At 44.0% G+C, this 14209-nt stretch overlaps 1 protein-coding gene across 1 annotated transcript in view; it reads right to left on the reverse strand.

Annotated features, from left to right (window-relative positions):
* Positions 1–14209, reverse strand: part of LOC134601682 (uncharacterized) — a 152922-nt gene that overhangs the window by 52960 nt on the left and 85753 nt on the right. Inside the window, exons 11-13 of the mRNA XM_063446197.1 lie at positions 12747–12816; positions 6690–6777; positions 3707–3782 (exon numbers count right to left, since the gene is read on the reverse strand). Of these exons, the coding sequence (XP_063302267.1) occupies positions 3707–3782; positions 6690–6777; positions 12747–12816 (234 nt within the window). The remainder of the gene's footprint in view (positions 1–3706; positions 3783–6689; positions 6778–12746; positions 12817–14209) is intronic.

Raw genomic sequence — 14209 nt, forward strand, 5'->3', positions numbered from 1 at the left:
TGAATCATGTTTGTAGTGTGACAGTAGCTGCTTAATATATAATGTGTAGGTAAGTTGCGCTACATGTATATAGGCTAGGAGGCATGGAATAACGGTTAACATTGCAGAATCTTGCCTATCACATAGGGTAACATTGCTGTGCTATCTGGACGTAGAGTAACATCGCTATTCATTTTAAACACAAAATTAGGTTTACTGTGTATTAAACCACTGGGAACAGGTTTCATCGCAATTAACATTATAATAACAGGTGCTGGCATGGGAGCCTAAACTGTGTGGGATATGCATTAGATATCTGAGTCTGGGTGTCTAGGTGATGTGAGAGTTCGGGACAGTCCAGGCTAAAGATATCTTTGTGAAGCGTTGTGGCTGGTGGTTCAGCCTATACCCAACGCTGGTAAGTCCCGGGTACCGTTGCTGCTTGTCGTTCCATTGTAGCTCCTGAACTGAACGTCTCTGCTTCGGAGGTCTGCTCCGGTATTGCTGTGCGGGGTGTGTATCCTCTCTGCCACATGCGTTGCAGCGTTGGCTGGGAGGATTTGAAGCTTGCTGCGTTGGGTGCCTGGGTTTTGGACGGTGAGGATACTCGTGTGCTTGGATTGTTTGGTAATCCTGGTGTCGTTTGCTTGCGAGTTGTAGCGTGCGCCCCAGAGGTATGGCAGCATTTCCCGCCTCGAGGCCCGCTGGAGTCTGCGTTGCTGGATGGCCTCCCTGGAGGCTCGTGGTACTTGCATGTAGTGGCTGCATCTCGTTTCCGGTCTTATCCACGAGACCACCATGGTATTCGCTTGGCGGGGGGTTGCTCCACGGCTTTGCAGAGCATCCCTGAAGCTTGCGCAGAGCCGGTCGAAGATCTCCAGGGGGGACATGGGTGGCTGGCTGCGGGTGTTCCGCCCTCTAGGTTTGTACCGAGCGGCCATTTTGGCTGTGCCCCGTGGGCCTGGTGCTTCAGCGTGTCTTGTAGCTGTCGTACCTGCTTTCCAGTCTGGTCGGTATGACCAGTGGGGACCGGGATTACCCCCACCGGCCGTGGGGGGGGGGGGGGGGGGGGCGGGTAGGCTGAGGTAAATTTGCTTGAGTGCTCTTGCGCCGAGGAGAGCGGCCGTCTTCCCCCGGCTTCAGCCCCAGTAGGCCGCATTTGGGTCTCTGCTTTCCTGGTCCTGACGGGCCTCGGGATGGTATCGTTAGGTTCAGTGGGGCACCCCCTACGTGGGTGGTGCACCCTCGGGTGTCTTTGGGCTTTATAACCGCCGCTTATGTCCAGAATTCTGCGCGCCAGGCAGGAGCTCGTGTCAGACACTTCTGCACGGCTCAGCGGTCAGGCTCCGCCCCCCAGCTCGTTGTGTCTTATGTGTGCATTGCATACGGGGTAAGTGTATGTATTGTCGCTGTTTGAGAAAAAGAGCTAATTAATGAGCTTCAGGAAGCAGTAACAAAAAGGATGTCAGCTAACGTAGCACATGTTAATGAACAAATTTTTTTTAATTATTTACAGGCAGGAAAGGGTTGTTCGAAAGAGCATAGCATTAGTCCCTCTAGGGCGTTGGGCCCACAGTTGTCTTCCCCAGGCCAGTCCTAAGCCAGAGCTTAACTCTTGAGCGGTTTGCTAGCGGGCCACACTTCAGCAGCCCTTGCCAGTACAGGAGAGCGGCGTAGATCCAATGCGGAAACTCCCACCATAGTGCGTGCAGTCCCCATGCAGCCGGTATTACCCCCACCTGCCGGGGAGGGGGAGCGGGAGGTAGGTATCTCTGTTTCGTCAGTTCCCCATCGGGGTGGAGCGTCGTGTTGCCGGACCGCACTCAAAAAACCCCCATAATAGGAGTTTGTGCTGTGGAGCCCCCTTTCAATGAGGTTTGCGATCAAGTTGAAAGTTTAGGTCATTTATTATAGATTGCAGATTTTGTGTGTTTCATGTATGAGAAATGTACCCTGAATAGGTTAAATCAACTGATTTACACAAGTAATGAAAGTGGAGTTCCCTGCTCAAGAGAAAGAAAAAGGAATAATTCTTGGGGTTTTTTTTGTCTCAAGGTTACTTGGATTTTCACGCCCAGTGGTTTACTGATAAGCTTATAGTAACTCTTTATTAAAATTCCTTTGATTCACTGAAACCATATTTGCATAAAATTTTATAATTACATTATATTAGGTATTGAGAATATATGAAGCATCTAAAAATAGTCATTTATAAAATATTTGACAATTATTTGTTAAACACACCTATCCAATATATTATCATATTTTGTTTGGTGGTACATGTGTACAAAGAGGGCATTGTTAATCTAATGATTTTACACTGGGGCCTTTGTGAACAAATTAATATTATTGAAATAGAAACATAGAAACATGGAATGTGACGGCAGATAAGAACCATTCGGCCCATCTAGTCTGCCCAATTTTCTAAATACTTTCATTAGTCCTTGGCCTTATCTTATAGTTAGGATAGCCTTATGCCTATCCCACTCATGCTTAAACTCCTTTACTGTGTTAACCTCTACCACTTCAGCTGGAAGGCTATTCCATGCATCCACTACCCTCTCAGTAAAGTAATACTTCCTGATATTATTTTTAAACCTTTGTCCCTGTAATTATGCAGAAATTATGCAGATGAAATGTCCAGCAGTCGAAAGCTGTGCAACCAATAGACACTACACTGATCATCCACAACATTAACATCTACTTAACCTGGTGGAGCTCCCCCTTATGCTACCTAAAAAGCTCTGATGAATCAAGGCATGAACTACACAAGACCTTTAAATGTGTCCTGTGGTATCTGCCACCAAGAAATGTAAGTCCTGCAAGTTGCAAGGGGGGCCTGCATAGATCGGATTTCTTGTTCCAGAACACCCCACAGATGCTCAATTGGATTTAAATCTGGGGCCTTGAAGACCAAGGCAAAACCTTGAACTCTTTGTCATTGCTCAACAACTTTTGACATGTGGAAGGGTGCATTATCTTGTTAAAAGAAGCAGCTGCAACAATCTCTAGGTAGGTGGTACGTGTCAAGTAACATCCACATGAATGCCAGGACCCAAGGTTTCCCAGCATAGCACTGCTTAGAGCATGACACTACCACGGCCGGCCTGCCTTCTTCCCATAGTGCATCCTACTGCCATGTCTTCCCCGGGTAAATGACACATATGCACCTGGGCATCCACCTGATCTAAGAGAAAACGTGATTCGCTCCCCACGTGCATCAATGAGCCTTGAACATCCATGACCCTGACGCCAGTTCACTGGTTGTCCTTCCTTGCACCATTTGTGGTAGGTACTAACCACTGCATAATGGGAACATCCTACAAGACCTCCCCTTTTGGAGATACTCTGACCCAATCATATAGACATCACTATTTGGTCCTTGTCACAGTCATTCAGATCTTTTTACTTGCCTATTTTTCCTGCTTCCAACACATGAAATTCAAGAACTGACTGTTCACTTGCTGCCTAATATATTTCACACCTTGATAGATGCTATTTTAACAATATAATCAATGTTATTCACTTCACCGGTGTTTTTAATATAGTGGCTGATCAGTGTAATGAAGCGGTCTATGTCACTCTGCAGATTGAATATTGGTGAAAACTTTGCAAAATATCCCAAGTGTTGAGACCCATTCTAGGATTTGTTAAATGTAAAATGTACTAAATTAAGATATGGTTATTATCAGTCTGGCCATTTCAATGAGGTGTTCTTCTCACTCACCTGTATTTATCAGTTTTTGCTCCCATTTCAAATGAATACCGGTCTCTCTTAGACACCAAATACTTCTGTACCATGTCTGAAAGATCAAAAAATTATGCATTTTTAGGTTTCTGATCCTTGTCTAGGAAAAAGAAAAGGCAAGACTTAATTCTTGAAGTCTTAGACTCTCAGAAAGGTTTTCCTTTAGGCCTAGGAGGGCCACTGTTCATAGGAAAATGCTTGGTAGACCACCAACCAGTCGTACAAGAACAATTTAATTTACCGTATATTCAGCTAGAATGCATCTGTGTCACTCCTTAATTTGCATGAATTCACAATATTTAGTAGTGTGCATAACCTTTTTAAAATCGACATAAGTATGGATAAAATACATTCCTTTAATTTTTATCACTCCGTACGTTCGTTAGGACTTTTTTTATGCTTATGCATTCTGCCTTCTTTTAGGCAGGTTTTTAATATGCTGCCTGTCAATATGCTTTCTGTGGGGGGCGGAGCTTGACCTGCTAACGGAACAGTCGCATGTTCGCAGGGCTCCCGCTGTTCTCAGCATATTCCCTGCCGCAAACCGCAATCACACGACCTGCCCAAGCACCAAACTGCTCTACCCGAGACTGGGGAGAGCTGGTGTATCCTCCGATACCAGAACCCTGCGATTCCGACACCGGGAACCTGAGCTAGCCAGCTGTGGCCTACAGATGGCGGAGATGGGGACAGACGGCCGCTCTCCTCGTCTTGACACCGGCGATGCAGACACAGCGACATACTACCTCTCCCCACCCCCCCCCAGGGACCGGCGGGGGTGATCCCGGTCCACTCCAGGGAGGCAACCCTGCTGCATGGGACAAACGAGCAGGCACTGAACGAGCACTACCCAGCAACGGGAAATCGAAATATGGCGGACACCCACACTGGGACCTCGAAGCCAGACTAGACAGCCTGTTCACAGCCTTCTGGAGGAAGCTGGAGAGTAGGCAGCAACAAGCACTACTTACTGAGACAGAACAAACACCTCATAAACTGCCTTCACTCTCCAGCGAAAAACCCACAGTATCCAAGATACGGAGAGGCAGAAAATGGCGGACCACAAGACCCGGCTCCCAGCACACGCGGGTCACGCACCAGAAAACACCCAAGCTTCCCAGCATGCGAAAATCGGCAAACAAAGCCACAACCAGCCTGCCATGGGCCGACAGGGCTGCAGCAAGGTGCTTGCCTCACAAAGCAAGCCGGTCTCTGAAGCCACGCAGAAGAAGCTGCCGCTCCTGCACAGCCGGGCTTACACAGCGACCCCTGAATGCAGACCCACACTTGGGAAAGCAGCAAGGCTCCATAGAGAGACTCTCAGGACTGGGAAACGCAGAGCCTCCACACGGCATTGGATGAATATAGGTACCATGGTACCCCAGCAATACACCCCCAGTGCCCACACCTTGAGCCCAGAACCACCCCAGTTTCACCCAGCACGCCAGCATGCTCTCATCCTCAGATCACCATAACGGGACTTAAAGCCTGATTCACCTGGGAAGCCTCCCGGGAAACACACTCCTCTACCACAGTACTATAGACCACAAGCTTGAGTCATAAAAGACTATTAATCACTAGCACTGTTTTCATGTTTACTCAGCATGTTTTCTTCCAAACATGTCCTAATTGTGCAGACATGTGTACTTAACATATTATTTTATTGCCATATGTATACAACCACATAGTATAAGCTACTATATTGTACTTATCACTTAACGGAGCTCAATGTTAACATTTTCTGTTACCCATCCTTATTTTATGCCTAGCCGAACTCCCCAGTTGCAACTAAATGGTTAAAGCCTGTTTAAGCATCTATATATAAAAAAAAATGTGCATGACCCTCAAATGTCAATGTCAAATGTCAATTTCTCAAAAAAAAAAAAAGATTCTGCCCAAAGAATATGTGAATTCCACATTCTACTGGAAAGTGATTTTTAAACTTTGCCTAACAGAATGAAATTGGTGAAGTAGGGTTTTCTGTCATTGGAATGGTGTCCAGGCTGGCGTTAAGCCACTGTTCAGCAGTTACTATCTCTATTATAGAGACTCTCATACCTCAAAACAACTTATTCCCGATGACATTGTTTTAAGAGGAGATATCCCTGAGGGTCACTGGAAAGCAGGCATCACTCGCATTTAAACATATGCGATGAGCGCCATAATGATGCGGACTGAATTTGACATTTACACACTGCATATAACATTTAACCGGTGACTTGTCAAGTAGGCACACACTCATTTTAATAGTTTCACAGGTATGTCCCTTAGGGCAGACTTACCTCAAGATATTAAACCATTTTTCAACAGACCAGATAATCTTTATCTAGATGCCTGTTGTCTTCCTTTTGTCATATGTCGCCTCCAAACAGTAACTGTATAAATAATACATGACCCACGAATCCCGGCTTTGTAGAGGTTCAGATTTTAGATGTGAAATGGATTGTTTCTACCAACACATGCAGTTTAGTATTAATGGACTATCTTTTTTAAACAAAGATGTAATTGTATATAACAATGCTCCAGGGGATGTTTAAAGTATAATATATATTTCAAGTCTTTTTTTTTTAAAAAAAAGTGTATTTAATTTGAGTTCATATGGGACTTTCATTGCGATCAGGTAGACTCTGTTCAATCAAGTGCATGTTTATTTATTTTTTAACTTCTTTTTTATATTTTATTTCTGTTGTGCAGAAACATATTCAAATCAGCAACTGTATGAACAGTTTACGTTCGTCCTGCTTGCTTGGCCCCGCCCTGCTTGTTTATTTTTTATACCTTTTGTGTACAATAAATTAAAATCACCTTCAAAGGTTCAAGGTTAATGGTGTGTTATGGAAAACATATGTCTTAAGTACAAGTTGTGTAACTACAAATATGTACATTTTGAATGATGTGAATGCTTATAAAAGGCACTGTAGAAGTCGTCACTATATGAATGGCAATAAATGTAGTAATATACCTCTGTTTCCGACTCCATCAGCCTTATCAGACAGATAGGATTCTGCTGCATCAACAACACTGACTTTGGCAACTCTGTCTCTGTTCTTCTGTTACAAGTGGGAAAAAAAAATATTTTCAAATGGAAACATTTCTGAAAACCAATAATTCAGTTATTTATTTATTTTTGCTTAATGCCATAAGAATAAGTTTAGGTATTGTTAGTGTGACAAAAAAAAAAAGACTTAATACAGACATTCTCAGTATTGGTAATGAAGTAGTAAAAAAAAAAAAAAAAACACAATACAAAAAAAAAAGCAGCTAACAGCTATATTGTCTTCTATTCCCATTTTCTTATCTCTACCCACTTTGTTATAGAAAGGGATTAGAGGAAATAAATAGGGTTGTTTATAAGCCAGGGATTCCCAATAATTTTTTTCCGTGGAACCCTTTGACATAGTGTAACAACATTGTGGACCCCCCCCCCCCAAAAAAAAATTTGCGCCGTTGCATAAACCTTTCAATTAGCAGAGCATGTTTTCTTTTTTTGACAAATTTAGTTTTTTTTGCTATGTATACACTCATTTCTACAGATAGTAAACAGATTCTAGACGCTAAACATTTCCTATAGAGATGCATTGATTCAATGCATCTGTCAGGATCGCATCCTGACAGCTATGTTTTATCTTCATTTATTTATGTTCCTTTAAAAGACGTTACAGCTCTCCTCCACTAGTGGCCTCCCTTGCCACTGGTCACCTCAGTCCTCACCTGCCTAGGACTAATTACAGATCCTACAAAAGGCCACACCCGAGAATACCAGTGGCCTTTACATTGAATTTGATGTTCTTACTGAAACACTTCATATCCTGGCTCCTGTGAACCTGCTTTAGACTTCCCTTCAAACCTGCTCCATACAACCTGCTCCAGACTTACCTTCAAACCTGCTCCTAACAATAACGTGCTCCACCCTTACGTATACTTGAAACCAGCCTGCCTTTGATACCAACCCGGCCCGGACTGGCCATCGGGCACACCGGGCAAATGCCCGGTGGGACGCAGTGGCCATAGGCCGAGGCCGGCAGGGGAGGTCACAGGATCTCCCCTGCCGGTCTATGCAGGGCCTGCACTATCCGAGCGCCGGCCCTGCTGTTTGCCATTAAGGGCCGGTGGGAAGATCTAAGATCTCCCTCAACGGCCCACTTGTGATAAACATGCGGCTGGGGAGGGAGAGGACCCAGCTGAGCTCTATCTTGCAGCTCCGCAGGGTTCCTCTCGCGAGATCCGGCGCGTTGCCATGGCAATGACCACCAGGGATGAAAGAGTGCCTGAACCCCCCTCCCAGATACAACCATGCCGGATCCCCCATCCCCTCCCAGGCTAAAGGTAAGAAGGGGGGGAAATATAATGCATGCTTATTAGATTTTTTTTCACCCCCCCCCAACACACAATCCCTTTTAACATTCACCCACAGCACCCTCACCCACATCACACTCAGCACCCTCACCCACATCACACTCAGCACCCTCACCCACATCACACTCAGCACCCCCACACAATTACACATACACAGCACCCTCACACACATCATCCCTCAAGCACAGCATCCATTACACACACACATACTGCACCCTTCACATACACACTACACCCCTCACAGACATAGAAACATAGAAACATAGAATGTGACGGCAGATAAGAACCATTCAGCCCATCTAGTCTGCCCAGACACTCACTGCACAACCTCACACATACACACATAACCCCAACACACTGCACCAAACACACACAATACTTCCAAATATATATATATATATATATATATATATATACACACACACACTACAGCACCCCTCACACACACTGAACCCCTCACACACATATTGCACCCCTAAACACATTACATTCCAGACACACACTAGATCCCTTACCCAACTCTGGATCATATACACACACTAGATCCCTATATACACTCTGATTCCGTTATATACACACACTCACTAGATCTCCTACACATTCTGGGTCCTTCAAACACACACTAGACTCCTGTGTATACACACACACTGCACCACCTACACACACACTACATTCCTAACATACACACTCTGGATCCATTATACACACACTAGATTCCTTGTAAACAAACACATGCTACACCCCTAAACACACACTCTCTACAACCACTACATCACCTATATACACACACACACACACACACACACACACACTATAGCCTGCATGCACACACTTACTACATCCCCTATACACACACATTCTCTACAGCACCTAGCCACATATGCATTACATTACACCACAAACACAACACGACTAAAACCGACCTTATTACACAATACCACACCACAATCAGCTCACTCTACACAAACACAATCCCACAAGCAGGCTCCAAACACATGCACAATACTCTTTCCTGGCCCTTTTATCTCCTGGTATCCATTTATAGAGACACCAGAGACAAGTTGCAAGGAAACACAGTGCAAGCATGTTATTAAATTTGCTTGCACTGTGCAGAACAAATACAGGTTTTTTTTTTCTCATGCGAGAGCTCTTTAGCAGAGCTCTGCCCTGGAAGAGGATTGACCCAATGCTCACTTTGAGACGGGGCGTGTTTGACATTGGTGATGACGAAACACACCCTCTCTACCCCGCCCCCTTCTTAGTGGGCCGCTGTGCTAAAAAAATGCCCGGCCCGAATTTTTCTCCCAGTCCGGCCCTGGTTACAACTATTCTTGGAAATTACAGACATTCTTAATTTGCAAGTAACCTGTTCTGTGGCAAGTATCCTGTTTTTTGGCATATTGCCTAAATTCTTAAGTTTCATAATATGTCTAAAATCACTAATAAAGTATCGTATATACTTGAGTTTGAGTCGACCCGAATATAAGCCGAGGCTCCTAATTTTAGCACAAAAAACTGGGAAAACTTATTGACTCGAGTATAAGCTTAGGGTGGGAAATGCAGCAGCTACTGGTAAATTTCTAAATAAAATTAGATCCCAATAAAATTACATTAATCGAATATTTATTTACAGTGTGTGTATATAATGAATGTAGTGTGTGTGTGTGTGTGTGTGTGTGTGTGTGTGTGTGTGTGTGTGTGTAGTGTGTGTGTATAAAATGAATACAGTGTGTGTGTGTGTGTTTGTGTAGTGTGTGTGTGTATATAATGAATGCAGTGTGTTTGTGTAGTGTGTGTGTGTATATAATGAATGCAGTGTGTGTGTTTGTGTAGTGTGTGTATATAATAAATGCAGTTTGTGTAGTGTGTGCAGGGGCGTATTAGCCGTGAGGCAAACAAGGCATTTGCCTTGGGCGGCATTTTCCAGGGGGCGGCAAAAAACGCCGCCCCCAAATGCCCAGGGCAAATGCCTTGTTAGCCTTGTGGCTAACTGACAAACCCTCTGGGCGGGCGATCTGCTGGGCAGCGCTGGCGGGCGGCTGGCGAAGGAGCACTTCCTCTGAGCTGTCTGCTCAGCTCCCTCGCGCGCCGCAGAGTGAGGCTGGGAGCCGGAATATGACGTCATATTCCGGCTCCGCCTCCCAGCCTCACTCTGCGGCGCGCGAGGGAGCTGAGCAGACAGCTCAAAGATAGTGCTACCTCGCCAGCCGCCCGCCAGCGCCGCCCAGCAGCCACTGAACCACCAGGGACAGAGGTAACCCCCCCCCCCAGCATTCCCAAAGGTAAGGAGGCTGGGGGGGGGGTTAAATAAAAAAAATAAAAAAGTGAGTGTGTGTGTGTATGTCTGTTAGTGTGTGTCTGTTATTGTGTGTGTGTGTATGTCTGTTAGTGTGTGTATGTCTGTTAGTGTGTGTATGTCTGTTAGTGTGTGTCTGTTATTGTGTGTGTGTGTGTGTGTGTGTGTGTGTGTGTGTGTATGTCTGTTAGTGTGTGTCTGTTATTGTGTGTGTGTGTGTGTGTATGTCTGTTAGTGTGTGTGTGTGTGTGTATGTCTGTTATTGTGTCTGTGTATGTCTCTTATTGTGTCTGTGTATGTCTGTTATTGTGTCTGTGTATGTCTGTTAGTGTGTGTCTGTTAGTGTGTGTGTGTCTGTATGTCTGTTAGTGTGTGTGTGTGTGTCTGTCTGTCTTAGTGTGTGTGTGTGTCTGACTGTGTGTGTGTCTGTTAGTGTGTGTGTATCTGCTAGTGAGTGTCTGTTAGTAAATGTGTCTGTTAGTGTGTGTGTGTGTTTCTGTTAGCTAGTGTATGCGTATCTGTCAGTGAATGTGTGTGTGTATTTAGAAGGCGGGGCGGGGGAAGGGTTGGGTGGGGGTGGCGCGGGCGGGCGGGAGGGGGGCACCTTAGTTTTGTCCTGCCTAGGGCAGCACAAAACCAGGATACACCACTGCGTGTGTGTGTGTATATAATGAATGCAGTGTGTGTGTATATAATGAATGCAGAGTGTGTGTGTGTGTGTATATAATGAATGCAAAGTGTGTGTGTGTGTGTGTGTATATAATGAATGCAGAGTGTGTGTGTGTGTGTGTGTGTGTTTGTGTGTAGTGTGTGTGTGTATATAATGCAGAGTGTGTGCATTATATACACACACACTCATACAAACACACACTCTGCATTATATACACACACACACACACACTCTGTGTGTATATAATGCAGTGTGTGAATGCAGAGGTGTGTGTGTGTAAACTGGGTGGGGGAGGGCATTTTTATTATTTTATTTAAAAAAAAAATTTAATATAATTTTAAAATATTATTTTAATATTTAGTAAATTTTTTTGGAGGGGGGCTGTACCATTCCCTGGTGGTCCAGCGGATGGGCTGTGCAGGGGGAGGCAGGAGCAAGCTGTTACTTACCTTTGTAGCAGCTCTGGTCAGCTCCGTGCAGCTCCCCAGTTCAGCTCATAGTGTAAGTCTCACGGTCTGCGTGCCGCATGGAGCGTTGCCACTGTAACCCGTGGCAACGATCTGACGGCCGCGGGTCTCGCGAGACTTACAATGTGAGCTGCACGGAGCTGACAGGGAGCTGACTGGAGCTGCTACAAAGGTAAGTAAGAGCTCGCGGCCAGCCCCCAACAGGATCGCCAGGCTTGTAATGAGCCCGGCGGTCCTGGTCTGTATTATGGCAATGTAAGTTGCCATAATACAGACCTTGACTTGAGTATAAGCCGAGTGAGGCTTTTTCAGCACAAAAAATGTGCCGAAAAACTCTGCTTATACTCGAGTATATACGGTGCCTGAAATCAACCCTGGCATAAGTTTCTTATCTGACCTGAGCAAGAACATGACAGCACCTCTATAAGGAGATGCTGATTGGCGCAGCTCAGTGTTTTGCAGCACATGTGAGATCTCCCAAAGCATTGGACTGGCTGAGATCATCAAGTTTGATGATGTCAACCAAGGAGGCAGAGCCAGACACGAGGAAACCTGCGTGGTGCTGGAAAACAGTGGGTAAATTAGATTTTTACTGCAGGGAGAACAGTTCTGGCCACCTAAATGGCATGTTTGTATTCTTGACACTATAGTGTTCCTTTAAGTGCTTGTATTTTTACGCATTCTAGAGTCTAGATGCAATAACTTTATACCATTTTAGATGTTTTTTCAAGACCCTTTTAAGGCACAAATGGCAGTAATCTCTATATTATGCTGCAAGATTTGTTATGTAAAGCTGTATGCATAATATGCTGCAAAGCAAGTAAAAGGGAGGAATGCACAGAAAGAAAACAGGAAAAATAAGTTTTAATCCAATACCCAAGCATTACAAGTTAGTTATTATACTAGTTCTACTATAAGAGTTCACTTTCCAGAGGGGCCTCCAAATACCATGATCAAAGTCCATCTGACAAGGATGGAATGGTGACCAACTCCCAATCTAATGTGTGAAGAGCACTTGATTGGTATGTTAGCAGCTTTTGAACTAGCAAGTGGGAACTTTAAACACATCATTAGAGATGACAGATCATTACAGATGCCTCAAAAAAAGCAATTTCATAATCATAAGTAATATGTATATGTATCTCTTCTTATCACCATCTAGTCAATAATCCTTATCCACCTCCAAAAAACATACTGTGTTTTCAAAACCAGATGAGGTGGAGGCCTAACCTTGTTTGATCTGTTGGTTGAGGTGTCAACACCGTTTAACTTCATTCCTTGGGTATCAGAACTGCGGCATCTATAAAGATACAAACTTCATTGTAAGTTTTTAGAAACTGCGTGATGCTGGCATTTCGTACGGACCAGAATTTCTACAGAATGTTTCCAACACCTTGTTTCATTTGTGAATTCATGTCCACTCATAGTTTACAGAGATTGAAATCACCTCTAGTTTCAATGACATGCAATGGGATGATTCCACTAATAAAGTGCGTCTTGGGGATCGCAACCAATGGTGACCAGTAGTGAATAATAAAATTGGCAAAAAGAGAACTAATGAGGTTAGAAATTCCCCTAAAAATAGGAATAATCTTACCCCACTGGAATTACCTCTAAATTAAGAAAATCATATTAGGTCATTTGTGTGTCGTTATTCTTCATAATGAAGATTATTACCTAATAAAGATCACCTAATATGTTCTTTTAATTTAGAGGTTATTCCAGTGGGGTACAGATTCTTCCTAATTTTAGGAGGATTTCTAACCTTATTAGTTCTCTTTTCGCCTATTTGTATCTGCAGGGTCATGCCCTCATTACCTCTGTAGCCTACCCTTAGCAACAGAGTAAGTCTCTTTTTTTAGGTGTCTCTTTTTTGAATAATAAAATTATGGGCTGGGCATTCAGCCTTTGATCACAGGACTATAGCAGTGTTCTGAGCATGGGTCACCTCATGTAGCTGCCCCTTCCTGGCCCACCCATTATTGGGAGGTATGAATTAGGAACTAATGGGGTAATAATGTGTTTGGTGCTAGTGAAATGAGAAAGCTTGGGGACTAGAGCTTTTGACCTCGGCATCTCAGATCTCTCTTATACTCCCCCTCTCCTACTCTGAGCTGCCATGCTGCCCTCCACTTAACATTACATGAGGCCTGCATTTATTATACTATCATATTCAGTTATATTCACCATCATCTAGCATTATTCCAACTACTTATTTTTTTCATTGCTGACCCTGTATGATGGCCAATCTTTCTAACTCTAGATAAGTGCGCTTCATAACAAATAAAGTAAGACATATAAAAATGGTTGAACATAAAATGAAAATAAGTTACTAAAACAAGGTGTAACAATTGGTCACTCTGCTTGATTTTGTTTAAAATGCTCTGATACGCACTGCAGGATTTTCAATGTAATTTCGTATTGCTAACATGTATTTGACCTGTTTTTATGTATAGGGAGTTACCTGGTGTTAACATCTGTATGCCAGACAAGAGGCTGGTATTAAGTTTTGTGGTTATTGGCTTCTGTCCAACACTATTGTGACAAGGTTGGAAACCAGAAACTAAAATGCAGTTTATGACTCCTATAGACTGACTTACCTCCTTGTGGTTACTGGTGAAGTACTGTAAATGGTAAACTGCTGCTACTTACTAGTGAGAAGCAGTTGTTTGATTAAAAGTAGCAACAACACT

This window comes from Pelobates fuscus, chromosome 3, assembly GCF_036172605.1.
Source record: "Pelobates fuscus isolate aPelFus1 chromosome 3, aPelFus1.pri, whole genome shotgun sequence".
Classification (NCBI taxonomy): domain Eukaryota; kingdom Metazoa; phylum Chordata; class Amphibia; order Anura; family Pelobatidae; genus Pelobates; species Pelobates fuscus.